This window comes from Lithobates pipiens, unplaced genomic scaffold (genome assembly GCF_037356315.1).
Source record: "Lithobates pipiens isolate NorthernLeopardFrog02 unplaced genomic scaffold, aLitPip1_a1.2 Scaffold_3, whole genome shotgun sequence".
Taxonomy (NCBI): Eukaryota; Metazoa; Chordata; class Amphibia; order Anura; family Ranidae; genus Lithobates; species Lithobates pipiens.
The window spans coordinates 167,237,769-167,258,797 of NW_027507790.1; the positions used below are offsets into that span (position 1 = coordinate 167,237,769).

General features: G+C 41.9%; 1 protein-coding gene across 1 annotated transcript in view; it reads right to left on the minus strand.

Moving 5' to 3' along the window:
• The window catches only part of ZCCHC9 (zinc finger CCHC-type containing 9), a 29,653-nt gene extending 10,726 nt beyond the window's left edge, over positions 1 to 18,927 (minus strand). The window contains exons 1-3 of the mRNA XM_077462461.1: positions 18,425 to 18,927; positions 9,588 to 9,738; positions 7,966 to 8,058 (exon numbers count right to left, since the gene is read on the minus strand). Coding sequence (XP_077318587.1) covers positions 7,966 to 8,058; positions 9,588 to 9,738; positions 18,425 to 18,664 — 484 coding nt within the window. The 5' untranslated portion in view covers positions 18,665 to 18,927. The remainder of the gene's footprint in view (positions 1 to 7,965; positions 8,059 to 9,587; positions 9,739 to 18,424) is intronic.
• Positions 18,928 to 21,029: the final 2,102 nt, after the last annotated feature.

Genomic DNA, 21,029 nt, shown 5'->3' on the forward strand with positions numbered 1-21,029 from the left:
GCCTATCTCATTTCTTGAGGTGCTAAAATGGCAGGGCAGTACAAAACCCCCCCAAATGACCCCATTTTGGAAAGTAGACCCCCTAAGGAAATTGATAAGAGGCATGTTGAGCCCATTGAATATTTTATTTTTTTGCCTCAAGCGATTGAATAATGACAAAAAAAAAATTTTTTTTTTTTTTTTTTTTTACACAAAGTTGTCACTAAATGATATATTGCTCACACATGCTATGGGCGTATGTGAAATGACACCCCAAAATAAATTCTGCTGCTTCTCCTGAGTATGGGGATACCACATATGTGGGACTTTTTGGGAGCCTAGCCGCGTACGGGGCCCCGAAAACCAAGCACCGCCTTCAGGCTTTCTAAGGGCGTAAATTTTTGAGTTCACTTCTCACTACCTATTACAGTTTTGAAGGCCATAAAATGCCAAGATGGCACAAAACCCCCACAAATGACCCCATTTTAGAAAGTAGACACCCCAAGCTATTTGCTGAGAGGCATGTTGAGTTCATGGAATATTTTATATTTTGCCACAAGTTGCGGGAAAATTACAAACTTTTTTTTTTTTTTTTTTTTTTAACAAAGTTGTCACTAAATGATATATTGCTCATGCATGCCATGGGCATATGTGAAATGACACCCCAAAATAAATTCTGCTGCTTCTGAGTACGGGGATACCACATATGTGGGACTTTTTGGGAGCCTAGCCACGTACGGGGCCCCGAAAACCAAGCACCGCCTTCAGGCTTTCTAAGGGCGTTACAGTTTTGAAGGCCATAAAATGCCAAGATGGCACAAACCCCCCCCAAATGACCCCATTTTGGAAAGTAGACACCCCTAAATTTAGGGGTACACTAGTGAGACTAGGTAATAAATGGCGGGTGCCCTGAAACTATAAAAAAATAACTAACCAACCAGCGTCACCTGTAACAGTTATATGGTGATCACTGGTGAAAGGGTTAACTAGGGGGCAATTAGGGGGCTTTATGCGGTAGTATATGGGGGTCCCTTGCGCTATAAAAAGCTGCAGCGAACCTAAATACCTACCTGCCTAACTAGCGTCACCTGTGACACTAATACAGCGATCAGAAAAACGATCGCTTATTAGGCTGGGTTCACACTGGAGCGATGCGGGAACGCCACGAATGCGCGGCGGGTTCCCGCATCGCATGCCTCCCGGCGGCAGTTCACACTGCCCTATGCGAACTGCTGGGAGTGTCAGTGAAATGTTACTGACACCCCCAGATCAGTTCGCATATCGCAGTGCGATCTGCAAACTCGGATCGCATGGTGTGAACACCCATGCGATCCGATTCTGCTGCGGGCCAAAAAAAGGGTCCCGTGCGAATTTGCGGCGGGTGCGGCGAATGGCTGAACTCGAATCGCACAGAGATCGGATGTGATTTGCACTGCAGTGCGGTGCGAATCACATCCGTTCTCATAAACCGCTGCAATGTGAACCCAGCCTTAGTGACACTGGCGACGGGGGGTGATCACGGGGTTAAACCTTTATTGGGGGGGTTAGGGGGGTACCTTAGAACTAAAGGGGGCTAACCCTAACTGCCCTAACAGTTATTAGTCACAAATGACACCCGCCGGGTGATCAGGGGGTTAAACCTTTATTAGGTAATAAATGGCGGGTGCCCTGAAACTATAAAAAAATAACTAACCAACCAGCGTCACCTGTAACAGTTATATGGTGATCACTGGTGAAAGGGTTAACTAGGGGGCAATCAGGGGGCTTTATGCGGTAGTATATGGGGGTCCCTGGCGCTATAAAAAGCTGCGGCGAACCTAAATACCTACCTGCCTAACTAGCGTCACCTGTGACACTAATACGGCGATCAGAAAAATGATCGCTTATTAGGCTGGGTTCACACTGGAGCGATGCGGAAACGCCGCGAATCCGCGGCGGGTTCCCGCATCGCATGCCTCCCGGCGGCAGTTCACACTGCCCTATGCGAACTGCTGGGAGTGTCAGTGAAATGTTACTGACACCCCCAGATCAGTTCGCATATCGCAGTGCGATCTGCAAACTCGGATCGCATGGTGTGAACACCCATGCGATCCGATTCTGCTGCGGGCCAAAAAAAGGGTCCCGTGCGAATTTGCGGCGGGTGCGGCGGGTGCGGCGAATGGCTGAACTCGAATCGCACAGAGATCGGATGTGATTTGCACTGCAGTGCGAATCACATTCGTTCTCATAAACCGCTGCAATGTGAACCCAGCCTTAGTGACACTGGCGACGGGGGGTGATCACGGGGTTAAACCTTTATTGGGGGGGTTAGGGGGGTACATTAGAACTAAAAGGGGGCTAACTCTAACTGCCCTAACAGTTATTACAGTCACAAATGACACCAATGCAAAAAAAAAAAAAAAAAAAAAAAAAAAAATGACATTGGTGTCACTGTGACTGGGGGGCAGGGGTAATTGGGGGGGTGATCGGGGGGGTGTGAGTGTGCCTGGCATGTTCTACTGTGTGTGTAGAGTGTTGGTGCAACTCACCGATCCGCTCTCCTCCGTGTCGGAACGAAAAATACCGACACGGAGGAGAGAATACATCACTTCCTCTCCTGTGTTTACATTACAGGAGAGGAAGTGATGTCACCGGGGATTTCTATTCGTCGGGAGCGATCGCGAGGGGGTGGCCATGAATGAATGGCCGCCCCCTCGTCCCGGATCGCTCCCGGACGAAAACCGACCGCCGCAGGCACCGGGCGGGGGCCCGATCGGGCCCCCGACCCGCGGGAGGCAAGGGACGTACATGTATGTCCTTATGCCTGCCCGTGCCATTCTACCGACGTACATCGGCGTGCGGCGGTCGGCAACTGGTTAAAAAAATAAAAATTTTTACTTTACAACCCCTTTAAGTAGACTGCTCTCATCACATCAAGATAATGTAGTGATTTTTCCTCCATAGAACAGGGTTTTGGAAAAAAGATAGAATATCCTTGGTTTAATTAAAAACTTGATACTACCTTTTTAAAAAAAAAAAAAAAATAGTTTCCTTGTCAAAAAGGATCAAAAGGAATATGTTGTATCGGCCAAAAAAAAAAAATAAATAAATAAAAAAAAAAGGTTGTTTTGTAATGCCGACAAAACGAAACGCCCAAAGGTTCAGGGGTGACCTAACCGGGGATTAAGCCGTTTTACTCCCAGAGTAAAGTTACGAACCAAAGAATGCGAAGCAAGGGGGTCATTGAAATAACACAGATAAGCCCGAGACCTGCTTTATTTCTCACCCCATCTGCAGAAAGTCAAGGATTGTACCTTTGACCTATTTCTTGGGGTCCAGCACCTGGTTTCACACCAGGAGACATATGATTCCCAGACTCCATAATATATAATTATGGAGGCCAGCACCCTTGCATTAACCAAGATAGAAACCACTGAACCCGACAGCCTACATTTCTTCAGAGTGTGGGCCTCAATAGCCAAACCATTAAATTTAGCTTTTGTACAATAGGATGGAATACCGGACCTTGTGAAAGAAGGTCTGGCCATGGCGGTAGGGTCCCTGGGTCCCCTACTGTAATCTTTACAATCTCTGCATACCAAGATTTCCTGGACCCCACTGGGGGCCACAAGAATCACCAACTTCCCTTCCTGCTTGATCCTGTGAAGAAGTCGTGGATGCAAACAGAATAGGAGGGAATGCATAAATCAGTGAGAACTGATTCCACGAGAATAGCAAGGCATCTGTTCCACATGCTAGCGGATCCTTTGTTTTTGACAAAGTTGTCGATTTCTTTGTTGAACCTGGGCGTAAAACAGATCTATGTCTGGGATCCCCCATCTTTGACATATTGACAGGAAGATATAGGGGTGAAGGAACTATTCTCCCGGGAGCAAATGCTGGCAACTCAAGTAGTCTGCTTGCCAATTTTCTATTCCTAGAATGAAGACTGCTGATAGGATATGATTCACCTTCCTCTGGGCCGCACAACTTCTTGTGCCCCCTTGGTGATTAATATAGGCCATTGCTGTGGCATTGTCGGAATTGAATCCTGGCTGGACAATACCATAAACTGAAGGTTCAGGCCCTCAGGACCAAGTGCTCTGCCTGAATTTCTAGAATAATGGGCAAGGCCATTTCTGATCTGGGTTACTTCTCTTGAACAGTTGCCCCTGCCAAGACTGCTCCCCAACCCAAAAAGGAAGGATGGCATATGCTGTTGCCACTTCCCAGGTAACTGAAGGCTTTTCCCCCATTGCAGATTTTTGGTTGCGGCATACCCAGCTTATAGCACCTGGTATTTCCAGGTGGTCCATCCGTGAACTAAGCAGGCCCAACCCTGCTTAGCCTCCAAGATCAGACAAGATCGGGCGCTTTCAGGGTGCTGTGGCCGTAGGCTTTGGAGTCAGAAACATTGAGAATCTAGAGCTTGAACCCTTTGTTCCAAGCGGATAGGATACTGTTTTGGAGCAGTCTCTGATGAAACTGAGCATAAGGAACGGCCTTGAATGAAGCCACCATCTTTCCCAACAACCTCATGCAAAGTTAAATTTGCGAAGAATTCATCTTGGTTCGACCACCTAAATCAGTTCCTTTATGGTGCGGATCTTTGCCTCGGGCATGAATACCCTTTTCTGGGTGTACCTATGATCAGACCCAAGTATTTTAGCCTTCTTCATGGTTTTAAAGAAGATTTCTCCTAGGTTGAGAATCCGACTTAGATATTCCAGGTAGTTGAATGTGGTGACCATACTTTGGTCTAAGCGGGCTACCGACTGGACTATCAAGAACAGATCGTCCAGGTAAACCATAATCATACCATGGGCTTTTAATCTGGCTAGAAGAGGGGCCAGAACCTTTGTAAATACTCAGCGTGCAGTAGCTAGACCGGAAATCAGAGCTACACACTGAAAATCAAGATTCTCCACCTTGAAAAATTAGATATTACTAGTGAGCAAGGAAATAGGCATATGTAGGTATGCATCTTCGATGCCGATTGATGCCAGTTCTCCTCCTTGTAGGATGGAAGTAACCCACTGGATTGACTCCATGTGAAAAAAAAGAGTGGTTATATTCAGGAATTGAACTTAGATTCAACTGAGATCCAGAACGTCCATTTGGATTTAACCAAACCCCAACCTCTGCTCTTACATTGGGACCACCATGATCACTTTTTGCCAAAAAAGATGGTCCAATGCTTGAGAGAAAGACTTTTCTCTGGATCCTTAGGAACATTTGATCTGAGAAAATGAGGAGACGGGAACTCTTGGAACTCCAATACCTTGGAGCTATTGTGGAAGTCCTCCATTCGTCTCGACAATCTTCCTGCCAGATCCTTGATAACTGCAGAAGAATTCCCCCTATTAAGCAAGTGGGGGTGCCTCCTCAAAAGGAAGCTTCAGTATCTTATAGGTTTCCTCCCCTAAGACCTCTTTTGTCCCTGGGGTTAAACCCTGAGGATTACCTTTTGAACCTGACGGCAGAAGCCATCGTGACTGCCTGGAGGCTGATGCCCCTAGCACAGGAGAAGGAGCTTTAAAATGAAAATACATTTACTCCTTTTTTTAAATTGCAAAAGGGGTACTTTTTCCACTAGAATTTCTTTGGATGTATTATCCAAAACATCCCAATAGCTGTTTCACCGCAAAAAGAAAGACTACCCAGGAGGTTCTGCATGGTGCTTAGCAAAGGGCGCAAGGTGTTTTTTTTGTTTTTAAATAGAAATTTCAACTTTTTATCCATTGGATCCCTAAGCATTTGAGCACTGTCTGCCGGACAAGTCAAATTCTTATTCACAGAGGATATAGCAGCGTTAATCGCATACCCTACTTAGTTAATTTTCTCCACCATAGGATAAAGTGTGAAAACTTTTTTAGGAGGGAAAATAATGCTTATCTGGGTGATCCTCTCAGAGACAAAAAAAGCCTTTCCAGCAATGAATGGACAAGAAAGGCATGCACAGCTTGAGGAGGCTTTAGTGAACCCAAACACTCAGTGCATAAATGTGGAGCTGACCATTCAGCAAGAAAATTACACCATCAATCCAAGATTGAAAAAGCTGATTCTCCTGCATTTGACACCTCAGAAGAAGAGTTATCAGCCTCATCACGGTCCCCTGAGGGAATTCATCTTCTCCTGCCCCTAGTTCCCCAGTTTGAGGGTCCTGGGTAATGGTAGAGAACCTGTCAAAATTTGACCCACATTGGGATGCGATTAAACTTTTTTTTTTTTTTAAACCTATCATGGCTAAAGAAAAAAGATCTTTTTACTAAAATAAAAAACGGGCTGCAGTGTTGAACAGTTGCAAACATTTCATGTCCCCAATGCTAACTCTGAGCAGCTACTCCCTCTCAGAGGAGGATGCCATTTGTAGAGATGAGTAGGCTTCCAGAGCTTGAGGGAGACCCTTTTAGCTCTTTTTTGGGGGTGTTTCAACCCCCCCATCTGACCTTAGCCTTATGCACAAAGCAGAGGTACTACCAGAAGAAATTGCATCCACTACTTGAGCAATAATTTAGCCGCTATTAATGCTCAGCCTGATGCAAATAGTAAATGTGTCATATAGGAAATGCCTGTGTCACCAACCGCTTTCATGCTCCTCTTTGCTCTTATTTCTCTCCGACAATTTTGCAGCCAGTACAATGGAGTTTATTTAATTTTTTTAAAACACACTCCCAAATTGGAGGACGCCAACGCCGTGCTAAGCCCCGCCCTCATCGTCACATTGCATCCCCTCCTTTCTATTTTTTAAAAGAGTTTTCCCACGCAAGCACAGGCCTCCGATCCGACAGGATCAGCTTGCGAGTGAGGGAGGGATGGCATGGAGGAGACCTGGAAGCCACTGCCATGTAGGGGCGCTGAAAGCAAATGGCATTGCCAATCATTTGCAGTTCTCCCTTATACTCAGCCTCATGAAGAGGGAGAGAGTTCAGCCCAGGTGGAGGTGTCTGGAGGAAGAAAAACCCCCCAAACTTACCTGAGGTCTGCCTGCTAGCCAGAGGGAAAAAAAGTCTGCTGCTTCTGTGACAGAGCGTGATCTCTGAGCAAAGCATGAGAAGGTGCGTGCTCTATACAACCCCCCAGTGGTGACACTTAGGCATGACAACATTTACTTTAAAAAGGCAAAGAGACAAACTTCACTTGCCTTTCCCACCGCAGGGTTTTCTGTGGTAAAACCAACAGACCCAATCTTCACCCTTCACGGTGGGCTCCTCTACAGGGAACCCACAATCCTGGACCTGTAATAGCACCCCGCCAGTAAAACTTTATGGCCTTAATACCAAAAGTATTGAATCCCGTGGGTCCAGCTCTCTAAAAAGAGAAGCTTTTAAAAGCAAAACCTAATTTCTTCGGATACAAGGCCCGGGCATTCAATTTATAGCTAGCCCCAGCAAGGATTGCGCCAGAGGAGCTCAGCACAGCACATCTTCACTCGTAACAACACCTTAGACACTGGCGAAAAAAACTGAGAGGCTCCCGTTATGGGAGGAGTTATATAGGGAGGCAACTTCCTGTTTAGGGTAAACTATAACCCACATAGTGATTACTATGGCTCGGTGTCCCATGATGTACGATTAAAGAAATGTTATGATCTATGGTAATGAATATTAAAAGTGGAGAAAAAGAACTGCTGCTCCAAGTATTATTCATATTCCAGCTGACTTTTTAGGTTGCGCCCTCCTAAAAATAAAACATTTCCTGTCTGACCATTTGGCATACATGAACAGCAGCAGTTCTGACTTTGAAATTATTGAATCTTTTGCATTAGTAAGACATTTTCACAAGAAGCAATAGCACATTTCATATTTCTCTCAATACACAATTCCTTTAATGTAGCCCCTTGCAAATTGAATTAAATACAGAGAACATTTTTGCAAAAACAACAACAAATGTACATTCCAAGTTTGTTTTTAGTATCTAAACATCGTTGTGGTTTTTGAAACACATACATTTATATAAAAAAAAAAAAAAAAAAAAAAGCTGGTAAATATATGTATGAATGCATACCTTGAGCATACAATCCCTTGGGATTGTCTGGACACGACCGTGATAAATGCCCCATCTCTCCACATATGAAGCATTTTGCATATGGGAATTCTCCTGAAAGATTTCAAAGTGAAATATTACTATCCTGACTTAGTTAAACAATAGCTGAAAGGCACTGCTTTTATCTTCATGAAGTTTACAATGTGCTGGCTAAAGACTTCTTGTTCCCAAATCTACCATCCCTCAAGAATGCTCTTTTATCATGAACTGTTCAGCAGTCATAAAAAGAACAGTCTGTGATGCATTATACCCAGAAAAGAGATGCTCCCTCCTTTTAAGGAATATATATTATATATATTTTTATAGATATTATCTTTCAACAATTCAGACTATTCTTAGCCTTTTTTTCAGATTTAAAAGCTCAAATTATACACACAGCTGACTGGATGAGGGGGAATAAGCTCCCTAGCTCCCCCTACCTGCCTATTCAGATGGATCATGCAGACTCTTATAAGAGAGATAGCCTGAAGTAAACAGTCAGTGTCTGTTTACCGTGTTATGGTAGCACCATGTATTGTATGTTTATTTGTAAATAGCCTTTATTTAAAGTAAATCTAATAGCAGTTAGTTACATTTTATTGGACTTGTTCTATAACATTAAAGACATTATGCAGCTTATCAATGCCACTTATTCAGTTTTAATGAGATGCCAGGAATATATGCTAGCACTTACCTCCACACAGGTTGACACCTTGATCCAACTACAATAGAAATGCAGATGTTGCACTCTGCGCTGCCCCTCAAGCGCTCATTGGAGGGTTGGGCTGTGATGGGTGCAGGAGCCACTGGCTCAGTCTCCCAGCGACTCGCTGAGAGGCTGAGCTAGTTGCAGTTCCAGGCATCTGGGCGGATCTCGACTGCAAAGTCGTGATTTATCTAGAGCCTGGAACGGCGGATTGATGTCAACCAACAGCAGACTGCTGAAAACAGGTCACAAGAGTGAAAAACGAACTGCATTCCTGAGATTTATAGAAGTTCAGCCAAAAATGCTTTGGCCATACTTCTACAGGGGGAAGGAAAACCGCCAAGTCTTGAGCTGTAGAATTTGCCCTCTTATACTGGGCTGGTTACTTTGTTTTGCCTAATGTACAGGTCTTTGCAGTCCTCGCTATAATGCAAATATGTTGCTTGTATTTGGTTGATGAGTCTTTTAGATGTGCCATCTTCTATCTAAGTGTATCACTGGCCTGAAAGACACAGGGATGGGAAGTTGGTTACAGACCCTTTCCAGTTCTGAACACTCCAGTTACAAATAAGATGGGCTGTATTTTATACTTCTCCCCTCTATTTGATGGGCATGTATTTTGCTGACACTTGTTAGAACTGAAGTAGCAGTTTGGATAACCTATGAAATAGCTTCAACATTAAAGAAAAGGTCCAGTTAAATGTAACCAAACAACTCATAGTTAAACCATACCCTGCATACGTAAGAACATTCATAGACCTCTCACTTAAAGACATATCAGCTTGGTAAAGTCATGGATTATATACTAAAGATAATTAAAGGCTAAACATACTAACACCATTGGCAGCCCTCATTTAAAAACCAGAGGACATTCCCAAGAAATAACCCTCATATGTACCAAGAGCTGGATCCACTTTGGCTCTGCATTTCTTAATTTCATGTTCTGTTGATCCACATCGAAAGCAGATTCCTGTACCCATCTCCTGACATCTCAGAGCCTCAGAGCAGTCAGCCATGCCATGGCCAGGCTTGCGACAGTGGAAACACACCTGGAAAATATAAAGTAGGACATGTCACACATGACCGCTTGTTGGCTGCAAAGAGAATCCAATCAGGTTTTGTCCATAATTCAGACTAATGAAAGAGACATCTGATTGTTACCAAGATAAACATTTCAACTGTGCTCCAGTTTTCTTTACTGCGCTTTTCGTCAACGTGAACATGTCCGTTCGTGACGAAACGCGCGTAGGGAGGTAGGCGTTCTGACGTCACCACGTTCTACGCCCAACTAGGAAGTGCGGGCGGCATACGAGACCCGGCCGGCTCGTTTTTCTGTATTATACGATCGTATTCTTCTGTGTACATGTGAGTGCAATATTGTTTATTTTTTAATTTCCATTAAAATAAGAGGTTTTACGCTATGCGAGTGCCTTTCCGATTTTTTATATGATCCATGATATCCTCGTTCCTTGTCTGGAGGCTTTGCATCAAGGATAAAGGCTGTGTGGCTCATGTGACGGTTCATCCAGAACTCCTGTGCTTTTGCCCTGTTGATCTCATTGACACAGATCTATAATTCTGGTAAGCGGCCCCCCTTCTCACTGGTGGAGGTGATTGCTTGGATTCTCTTTAAACACAGAACATTGTGGGTGCTAATTCCATATTTTCACTTTGGAAGAATCAACACTACCCTTTGGATATTATTTCTGGGACTTTCAGATTTTTTTTCTTTAACTAAATTTTGTTTGTTGGGTTTTTCTGTTTATTTATTACAACTAATTTGGGGGTGTGTCGGTTTATTTTCCTTAATACTGACAATTTATGTGATTTATATATAAGGGGTATGCAATTTATGCTAACTATATTATGGGCACTGATTAATTTTTTTGTCACTTATATGTTGAAAAGATATTACTCACTGATATAATTCATTTTCTTTAATTTTTTAATTTAATTGTTTGTATCCCTTTTTGTCACTATTTTTTCCTTGCGATTACTGATGAATCTTTGTGATTAGACTAATTTTTTTTGATTAGAGTTTAAGCGCAGATCACTTTTTTCACCTATAGAGAGCAATAGGTTATCCAATCAGGTCTGCCTAAAAAAAAAAAAAACAGACAGGCGGATCTGATCGGTCCACTGGTGTGAAAGGGGCTTTAAGTTGAACACCACTGATTTAAAATGCAAAAAGACAAATACAAAAAAAGACAAATGCCCAAAGTGAGCTAGCCAATATGTGCTGTGCTTTAGTCCAATGTAATAAAATAATTGAATTGTTCCCTAAAAAGGGCTTCTTAACAGCCGGCCCATAGCCGAATGACGGCTACAGGGCGGTTGCTTAACTCTGGGAGGACGTCATATGATGATATGATTGGCAATGCCCTGCCAATACTCGGCGATACCCAGCCATACTCTATGTTGCCAGGCTGTGTCTCACACATGTGGTATCTCCATACTCATGAGTAGGAGAATCTATTTTGGGATGTAATTTTTGGTATGTACATGCTATGTGTTAGAAATATTGTATAAATGGACAACTTTGTGTTTAAAAAATAAAAAATGTATTTTAACCACTTCCTGCCCGCCGGCCGTCATATAATGTCCTTGACTTTGTGTAGGGATATCTGAATGATGCCTGTAGCTACAGCTATCAGCTTTCTCAGCTACAGGCATCATTCAGATATCAGCTTTCTCAGCTACAGGCATCATTCAGATATCAGCTTTCTCAGCCAGCGATTTCCTACACCATAAGAATGATCGTAGCGGCTGTTCCTCCGGTGCTTCTACCAACGCGCCAATACGATCAAAGCCAGAATCTTAAAAAATAAATAAATAAAAAAAATAAAAAATAAAAAGCACCCCTGTCCCCATGTGCTCGCATGCAGAAGTGAACACATACGTAAGTCCCGCCCACATATGAAAACGGTGTTCAAACCACACATGTGAGGCATCGCTGGGAACGATAGAATGAGGGCAATAATTTTGGCCCTAGACCTCCTCTAACGCAAAACATGTAACCAGAAAAAATAAAAAAAAGAATGTAAAGCGTCGCCTATAGGGATTTTTAAGTAGCGACGTTTGGCGCCATTCCACGAGCGTGTGCAATTTTGAAGGGTGACATGTTGGGTATCTATTTACTCGGCGTAACTTCATCGTTCACATTGCTAACTTTACTGTTTTGTGTTTTTAAAGCACAAAACTTTTTTGGAAAAAAATAAAAATAAAAAAAAGTGGTCAAAAAATTGCTGCGCAAATACTGTGCGAGATAAAAAGTTGCAACGACCACCATTGTATGCTCTAGGGTCTTTGCTAAAAAAAAATATATATATATATGTTTTGGGGTTCTATGTAATTTTCTACCAAATAAATGATGATTTTTACATGTAGGAGAGAAATGTCAGAATTTGCCATCAGGCATTCTGTAGCACTCGGGCCCTCTCTGTATGTGGGCCAGGCTGTGTAAAAGTCTCACACATGTGGTATCGCCGTACTCAGGAGTAATAGCAGAATGTGTTTTGGGGTGTAATTTGTGGTATGCATATGCTGTGTGTGAGAAATAAACTGATAATATGACAATTTTGTGAAAAAAAAAAAAAAAAAAGTAAAAATAAATCTTGATTTTGCAAAGAATTGTGGGAAAAAATGACAACTTCAAAAAACTCATCATGCCTCTTACTAAATACCTTGGAATGTCTTCTTTCCAAAAAAGGGGTCATTTGGACTTTTCTGGCATGTTAGGGTCTCAAGAAATGAGAGAGGCCGTCAGTACTTCAGGTGTGATCAATTTTCAGATATTGGCACCATAGCTTGTGGACTCTACAACTTTCACAAAGACCAAATAATATCCACCAATTTGTACTTATTTTTACCAAAGATATGTAGTGGTATAAATTTTGGCCAAAATTTATGAAGAAAAATTACTAATCTGCTATATTTTATAAATAGAAACGAAGAAAATTTCATTTTTTTTTTTTTTTTTTTTACAGAACGAAAAATAAAAAAACCCAGCGATGATTAAATACCACCAAAAGAAAAAAGCACAAACATTTCATATAGGTCCAGTGTTGCATGACTAAGTAATTGTCATTCAAAATGTGAGAGCACCGAAAGCTGAAAATTGGTCTGATTATTAAGGGGGTTTAAGTGCCCAGTGGTCAAGTGGTTAAAATTAAATCCATTCTCCAAGCATGTAAAAAAATGGGCCACTCATATAGCCATTAGCTGCATGACACACTGACTCCCAAAAAAGTGTGCAAGTCCAAGCAGACTAAACAGTGCCGACATCTTGCATCGCTATATACTAGAGCTGCACGATTCTGGATAAAATGAGAATCACAATTTTTTTTGCTTAGAATAAAGAACACGATTCTCACATCGTAACATCATCTTTCACAATATACAAAAAAAATTTGCAAACTTTACTGTTTTTCTTTTTTTATTCATTGAAGTGCATTTTTTCACAAAAAAATTGTGTTTCAAAAACCACTGCGTGAATACACAGTGACCTAAAACATTGCCACGTCCGCCATTTTATTCTCTAGGGTCTCTGCTTTATATATATATATATATATATATATATATATATATATATATATATATATATATATATATATATGGGTTCCAAGTCATTTTTTTTTTTTTGCAAAAAATACTGATTTCAACTTGTAAGCAACAAATGTCAGAAAAAAAAGTTTGGTCTTTAAGTGGTTAAACTGCCCTCATCTACCAACTGAAGTTCATTCCTCTCATCTAAAAGAACATTGTATTAGATACATTGTATGCATCTCTCAAGTTTTTTTATTTTTGACAGCTTGGCTCTGCACTGTTTACACAGAATCTGTAAGGGAGGTTGAATCGAGATTTTGATCTTTTAACCACTTCGATATCTTAGGGCGTCATACGACATCCTTGACATTGAGTGGGGCTATCTGAATCATTCCTGCAGCTACAGGCATCATTCAGATATCATTTTTTCAAGCCAGTGATTCTGTGCACGATAAGAATGATCATAGCGGCAGTTCCGCCGCTTGATCGTTCTTATAGGTGTCAGGAGGGGACGCCCCCCTCTGGATGACAATGATAGAGATTTCCGGTGACCAGTTGGTCACCAGTCATCTCCATGAACATTGGAGGCCTGGATGTGACTTTATGACGTCACACCCAGGTTCCTGGAAGTTAAAAAAGCCGCTGTCAACATGAGATTGGTGAATTTTTTTTCTCAATTTTATGCTTTCCAGCCTGGAGGAGCGATGTGGGGTCTTGCTGACCCCACATCTCTCCATAAAGAGGACCTGTTACACACCATTCCTATTACAAGGGATGTTTACATTGCTTGGAATAGGAATAAAAGTGATCAAAAAATGCAAAAAAAATAAAAAAAATGTACAGTACCCCCCCCCCCCCCATACTTACCTGAGCCCATTTCTATCCAGCGATGTTGCAGGAGAGACTCAGTTGCCCAGGACTCTCCCTCCTGATTGGCTGAGACAGCAGCAGAGCGCCATTGGCTCCCACTATGGTAAAAGTTAGTGAGCCAATAAGGGGAGTCAGGAGGCAGGCCTAACCGTGGCTCAGATGGACACATGGAGCTGCGGCTCAGCTCGAGTGTTCCCAAAGCAAGCTTCTTGCTGTGGGGCATGCAGCAGGAGGGAGGGACCAGGAGTGTCAAAGAGGGACCCAAGAAAAGGAGGATATGGGCTACTCTGTGCAAAAGCATTGCACAGAGCAGGTAAGGTATACCATGTTTGTTATTTTTAAACAAAAAAAAGGAGAGTTTAGTATCACTTCAAGGCCTCTTGCACACAATACTCCTGTTTGAGGCTTGATTCTAGGGCTGCAACTAACAAATATTTTCATAATCGATTAGTTGGCCGATTAGTGTTTCGATTAATCGGTTAATAACCTTTAGAAAAAAAAAAAAAAAAGTAATTTTGCTGCGATTTGCATTTTTACATTTTTTTTGGCCAATTTTTTGTTGGGCAGATTAAAAAAAAAAAAACACAAATTGTGTTATTACGTGCTTTTCTGCAGCTTCTCCATTAAAGTATATTGAACCAAAAAAACAAAATAGCACAGTTTTGCGTTAAAAAAAAAGTCCTTGTCTTTTGCAAATACGCAGCAGCTGAAAAAAATCATGGCTGTGAACATGTCCCATAGGAAATCATGTAGGTGTGACCCAGGGCCTGAGAGGTTTAGTAACATAATGGGATTAAAAAAAACGAAAATTAGTACAAAAAGAGCAAATAAATCGCTACTGTAAGGGGTTCATTTTTTTTTTACTATGGGACAGTGAAAGTAATATTTACAGTAGCGATTTGCTCTTTTTGTACTACAAAGGGCTAATTTTAGTCTTTTTTTAACCCCATTATGTTAGTGGCTGATTAGTCGATTATGAAAACAGTAATCGATTAATTTCATAATCGATTAGTTGTTGATTAATCGATTCGTTGTTTCGGCCCTACTTGATTCACACCTATACATTTTTAGTGATTTTTGCATTTTGCAGATTTGCACTACAGAACATGGAAAGGAAACCATGTTAAATGGACTGTAGTGCAAATATGCAAAGTGCAAAAAGCAATAAAAATGCATAGGTGTGAATCAGGCCTATGCATCTATTTTTTTATATGCTTTTCCGTATTTTTACCCTGCAATACCCCAGCCAATATTACAGTGGGGGAGATGACATGGATATTACAGTGGGGACTATAAGGTGGTGGAATTTTCACAGGTTTTTGCAAAATTAAATTATTATTTACTGATCCGAAAAATGATCCGATCCATGACTCCAATCCGTGAGTTTTTTGATCCGTTGCACCCCTAATAGGCACATTACAATTAATGGGCTGTATTTTAGCTCAGTAAAAAGAAAAGCTGTACTGTCCTTTTTTAAGCTGCAGTTTGCAAGAGGTCTAATGAGGAGATTATTTGTATTGTCAGTGTGAATAGACTCCCAAATCAGAGCAGGACATGCATCTGGCAGAGCTGTGAAGAGGGATGCTCTGATTTCTCCTCCAGCTGCATGGTACCCCTCTTGGATCCTGCCTCTTGTGGCCTTATTGTCCCCTCAGGGCAAAAAAAGCATTAAAGTGGAGAAAGGCAAGTAAAAAAAAATAAAAATAAAAAAAAAATAAAAAAAAAAACAGAATACAGATGCAATGGAGGGGAATAAAAGATATAAGACCCCTTTCACACCGTGCCACCTAGATCATCAGTGATAAAGCAGCTCTATTTTTAGTTGCGCTTTACCGTCGTTTTAGCGATACTATTCGGGTGCTAGCAGGGGAGCGGTTTTAACACCCCCCGCTGGCGACCAAAAAGGGGTCAATTCCACCTGCAAGCTGCTGCCAGAGCGGCGTTTTGCCGGCGGTATCGCAGCGCTGCCCCATTGGTTTCAATGGGAAGCAGTGGTGAGTTTACCACTCCAAAGAATAATAGTGATTGTGCAGCTAACCTGCCGCAGAGACCACTTTTATCCTAAACAGAAAAACACGCCATTACTGAAAATACCGGGGTTATGGCAGCTAGCTTCAAAGTACCGATGTACAGATACAGCGATTTGCGTGAAGTGTTTAAAGTGTATTGCATTTGTACTGTCTAACCTCAAGCTGTAAAGTTCTGCATAAACTGTTGGCGAAATTATATATATATATATATCCTGTAGAGCAGGGCTCGACAAACCCCGGTCGCCAGGTCGCATTTGCGCCTAGATTTCGTGTCCTGGCGACTGGGGCAACGCTGCTGGGGTATCCCGTCTCCATTTGGACCCCGAACTCCGCCGCGCAATTCCATCGGGCCGCGCCGGCCAGTAATTGAGGCCGCGGCTTTGCGGCCTTCTAAAATCTTTCGGTAGTGTGGCGCCATCTTGTGGTGGATGTAGAAATTACACCCTATTCCAATAATGCTAATTCCTAATGGAGTGAAGCTCCCCTGCCTGTTTTTTGCCCAACGGTGAGTGTGGTGGCTGGTAAATGGCTTCTCATTATATTATATATATATATATTATTAAATGTATTTTTATATATATATATATATATATATATATATATATATATATATATATATATATATATATATATATATATATATATATATATATATATATATATTTTTTTTTTTTTTTTTTTTTTTTTGTAAAAAGTAAAAAAAAAAATTTATTTTAATTAAGGAAAAAAAAAATATTATTTGTAATCCTCCCTGCTTGACCCCTTTCACAAGGGCTGTCTGATCAGGTTCACCTGTCAGTTTTTCAGGCGGACCTGATCGAACCCTTAGCAGGGAAATGGCAGTAAATGAGCGGGAATATGTCGGAAATAATAGTCACATTCTTTTGTTAACCACTTCGTGCCCGCGCTATAGACGAAAGATGTCTACAGCGCGGACACCAATTGCCGGGAGGGCGTCCCTAGACATCCTCCTGTTTACTTCCCCTCTGCACGCCGCCATGGGCGAGCATCGGGGAAGTTCTGTGTTGGCCGTGTCCCTTGGATACAGCCAATCACAGATCATGCTAAATGACCAATCACAGCGGCCATTTAGCACTCGAGCGGTGTGTCCAATGAGAGGTGATCTCATATGTGGGGGGCTGGGGGCTATCTTCCCCTCACTCGTCTCCATGTCAGGCCAGGGACAGGTCCAGATCGCCGTCACGGACCTGGCTCCTAACTTTTTTAGCTGGCTCCTAGATTCCAAGCAAATTTGTCAACCCCTGCTGTAGAGTAATAATAACGACACTTACCTGTCTAGGGAGCCCACAATGTCATTCCCCCACACTGGGGGCGGAGGAAGCAGATCAGCGGAGCTTCCCAATTTGGGTGGAACTCGGCTTTAACCACTTATCGCCCAACGTCAAATGACGGCGGGGCGGTGCAGCTCTTGATCTAAGTGGACGTCATATGACAGCCCTCCAAAATTACCACTCAGGCAAGCATCGAGGCGGTCAGTGGTGTGGTGCGTTAGTCTGACACACCACTACACTGATCTGGGTACCACGTGATCAGCCATGAACAATCACCGCTGATCATGATGTAAACAGGAAGAGCCGTTAAATGGCTTTTCCTCACTTGCGTCTGACAGATGCGAGTAGAGGCGATCCGATCGGCTGCTCTCCTGACATGGAGGGGGTCTCTGCTATTTGTTTATTAGCGCAGCCCCCCCCAGGACCACCTGTTATGCCACTCTAGACCACCAGGGAAATGCCAATCTGTGCCCAGCCAGCTGCCAGTGGCCATCCCCAATGCCTGTCAGTGGCATCAGTGATGCCTATCAATGTCATCAGTGCCACATATCAGTGCCACCCATAAGTACCCATCAGTGTGCCTATCAATGCCCATAAGTGGAGGAGAAAAAAAAAAAAACGCAGAGGTGACCAAATACCACCAAAATAAAGCTCTATTTGTGGGAAGAAAATTATATATATATATATATATATATATATATATATATATATATATATATATATATATAAAATCTGTTTGGGTACAGCATAGAATGACCGCGCAATTGTCATTTAAATAGCGACAGCGCTGAAAGCTGAAAATTGGCCTGAGCAGGAAGGGGGTGTAAGTGCCTGGTATTGAAGTAGTTAAGGAAGGGAGGGGTTGCTGGGACTCACCAGCACAGTCTGGGGGGCTGTACAGTGATCACATACAAAGTGAGCCACAGATGGCATACACATCATACACAAACAGAGGGGCATCACGGCCCCTACACACACCCCCAGGCCACTCTGCTCACCATCTTGTTCGTCTTGTTGGTCTGTCTCTTTAGTCTCCGGCCCTCACGGCGCTGCTCCTTGTGTAGAGCGTTGAAGCCATTGACATCCTGATTGACATACTTTCCCTCCTTCTTCTTCCTGGACGGCTGGGCTGACCTCTCCTGGCCGGCCTTCCTCAGCTCTTCCCAGGGGGTGGCTGCACACAGCTTGCGGTTCCGACTTGGAGCGTTTACATGTCCAGGACGAGCCCAGCGAGTCATCTCTACTCCACGCTGCCCGGTGTTGTGTCATATTTTGCGCCCCATCGTAGAATGCTCCGGAAGTGACGTTGCGGCCAGAAATTTCGCACTGCGCATGCGCAATGCGTTCCACAGGATTTGCGACAATGCAGACCAGTGAAACCGTCAGATAATGTCACGGAAGTGAGGGGAGGTATTCGTGACGTTAACTTTATACAGAGCGGAGAGAGAGCGGGTAACCGTGGCTCGGGGAGGGGGTTACCTCCCCTCACTTCCGTGACATTAGCTGACGGTTTCACTGGTCTGCATTGTCTCAAATGCTTTGGAACGCATCGCGCATGCGCAGTACGACATTTTTGGCCGCAACATTCTACGATGCCTGAACTGACTGAGCCTCCGCTCTGCCCGGACCACGCCCACTGGCAGGAGCTGGTAGCTCTCCGCGCCTGCGCATTACACCCAACTCAGCGCTACGGCCTCCATCTTACTCCTCCCATTAGAGGGCTAGGGGGCTGCTGGGAGATGAAGTTCCCTCAATAGTTGAAGTCTCTGGTGAAGAACTTTCGCTTGCTACGCCGACCAATCACTGAGAGGGATAAAAATAATAAATGGAAGGACAAATCACTGAGAAAGATACAAAGTAATAAACTGGAGGGAGCAATCATACCAATCCTAGAGGTGCCTGTCAGGGCTGTACAAATGTATAATCATCAAAATAACAAGAAATAAGAGCAATTTAACTAAAGTGAAAAAAAAACACATTAAATGATAGTATATATAAAAATATCTATCAAGAAAAATAAAATAATAAAATTAATAATAAAACTATTAGAAGAAAAAATACAGTAAATTATAATATAAGAAACAATAGTATTCTTAATTAAAAAATGAAATAATCAAATATTATAATACAAATAAAAGAATAAACTTACAATAAATAATAATAATATAGGAAACAATACAAATATTAGAAATGGAAAATATAATAATAACAAAGTAATAAATGTGAGGGACCAATCACATACCAATCCTAGAGGTACCTGTCAGGGCTGTAGGAAATGTATAATCATCAAATAACAAGAAATAAGAATAATTGAAGTAAACTATTAGATAACATTTAAAAAAAAAAAAAACACATTAAATGATAATATATATAAAAAAACTACTACTACTAATATATATATATATATATATATATACACATATATATATCAAGAAAAAAAAATTAATAATAAAACTATTAGAATAAAAAAATTACAATAAATAATAATATAAGAAACAATACTATTAATAATAATAAAAAAATAATAATGAAAAAGAGTAAAACATTAATAATTGAATTAATAATAACACTATTATAATAAAAATAAAAAATAAACTTACAATAAATAATAAAGGAAACAATACAAATATTTAGTTAGGTCCATATATATTTGGACACAGGCACAATTTTTCTTTTTCTTCTGCCATTTACCAAAACATATTCAAGCTATAGGTATATATTGGATATGACCTGAAAGTGCACACTCTTAGGTTTAATTTAAGGGTATGTACATCCAAATCGGAGGAAAGGTTTAGGAATTACAGCTCTTAAGAATAGCCACTCCCCCCCCCCCTTTTTTTCAAGGGACCAAAAGTATTTAGACAATTGAATTAAAAGCTGTTTCATGGCCAGGTGTGGGCTATTCCTTTGTTATTTCTTCATCAATTAAACAGTTCAAATGAGCTGTCCATGCAAGTGAAACAGGTCATTGTAAAGCTTCAAAAACAAAACAAATCCACCAGAGAGATAGCAGCAGAATTAGAAGTGGTCAAATCAACAGTTTTGTAGATTCAGAGGAAAGAAGAACTCACTGGTGAACTCAGCAACATAAAAAGGCCTGGACGTCCATGGAAGACAACAGTGGTGGATGATCGCAGGATCCCCTCTATTGTAAAGAAAAGCCCATTCACAACATCCAGACACATGAATGTCACTCTCCAGGAGGTGGGCGTATCATTGTCAAAGTCTACAATCAAGAGAAGATTTCACAAGAGCAAATACAGAGGGTTCACCTCAAGGTGCAAACCATTCATAAGCCTGAAGAATAGAAAAGCCAGATTAGACTTTGCCAAAAAAACATAAAAAAAGCCAGACCAGTTCTGAGTTCTGGAAAAGCATTCTTTGGATGGATACAACTAAGATTAATCTGTACCAGAATGACGGGAAGAAAAAAGTGTGGAGAAGACTTGGAACAGCTCATGGTCCAAAGCACACAACGTCATCTATAAAACATGGTGGAGGCAGTGTGATGGCATGGGCATGCATGGCTTCCAGAGGCACTGGGTTATTGGTGTTTATTGATGATAAGACAGAAGCAGCCGGATGAATTCTGGAGTGTTTAGA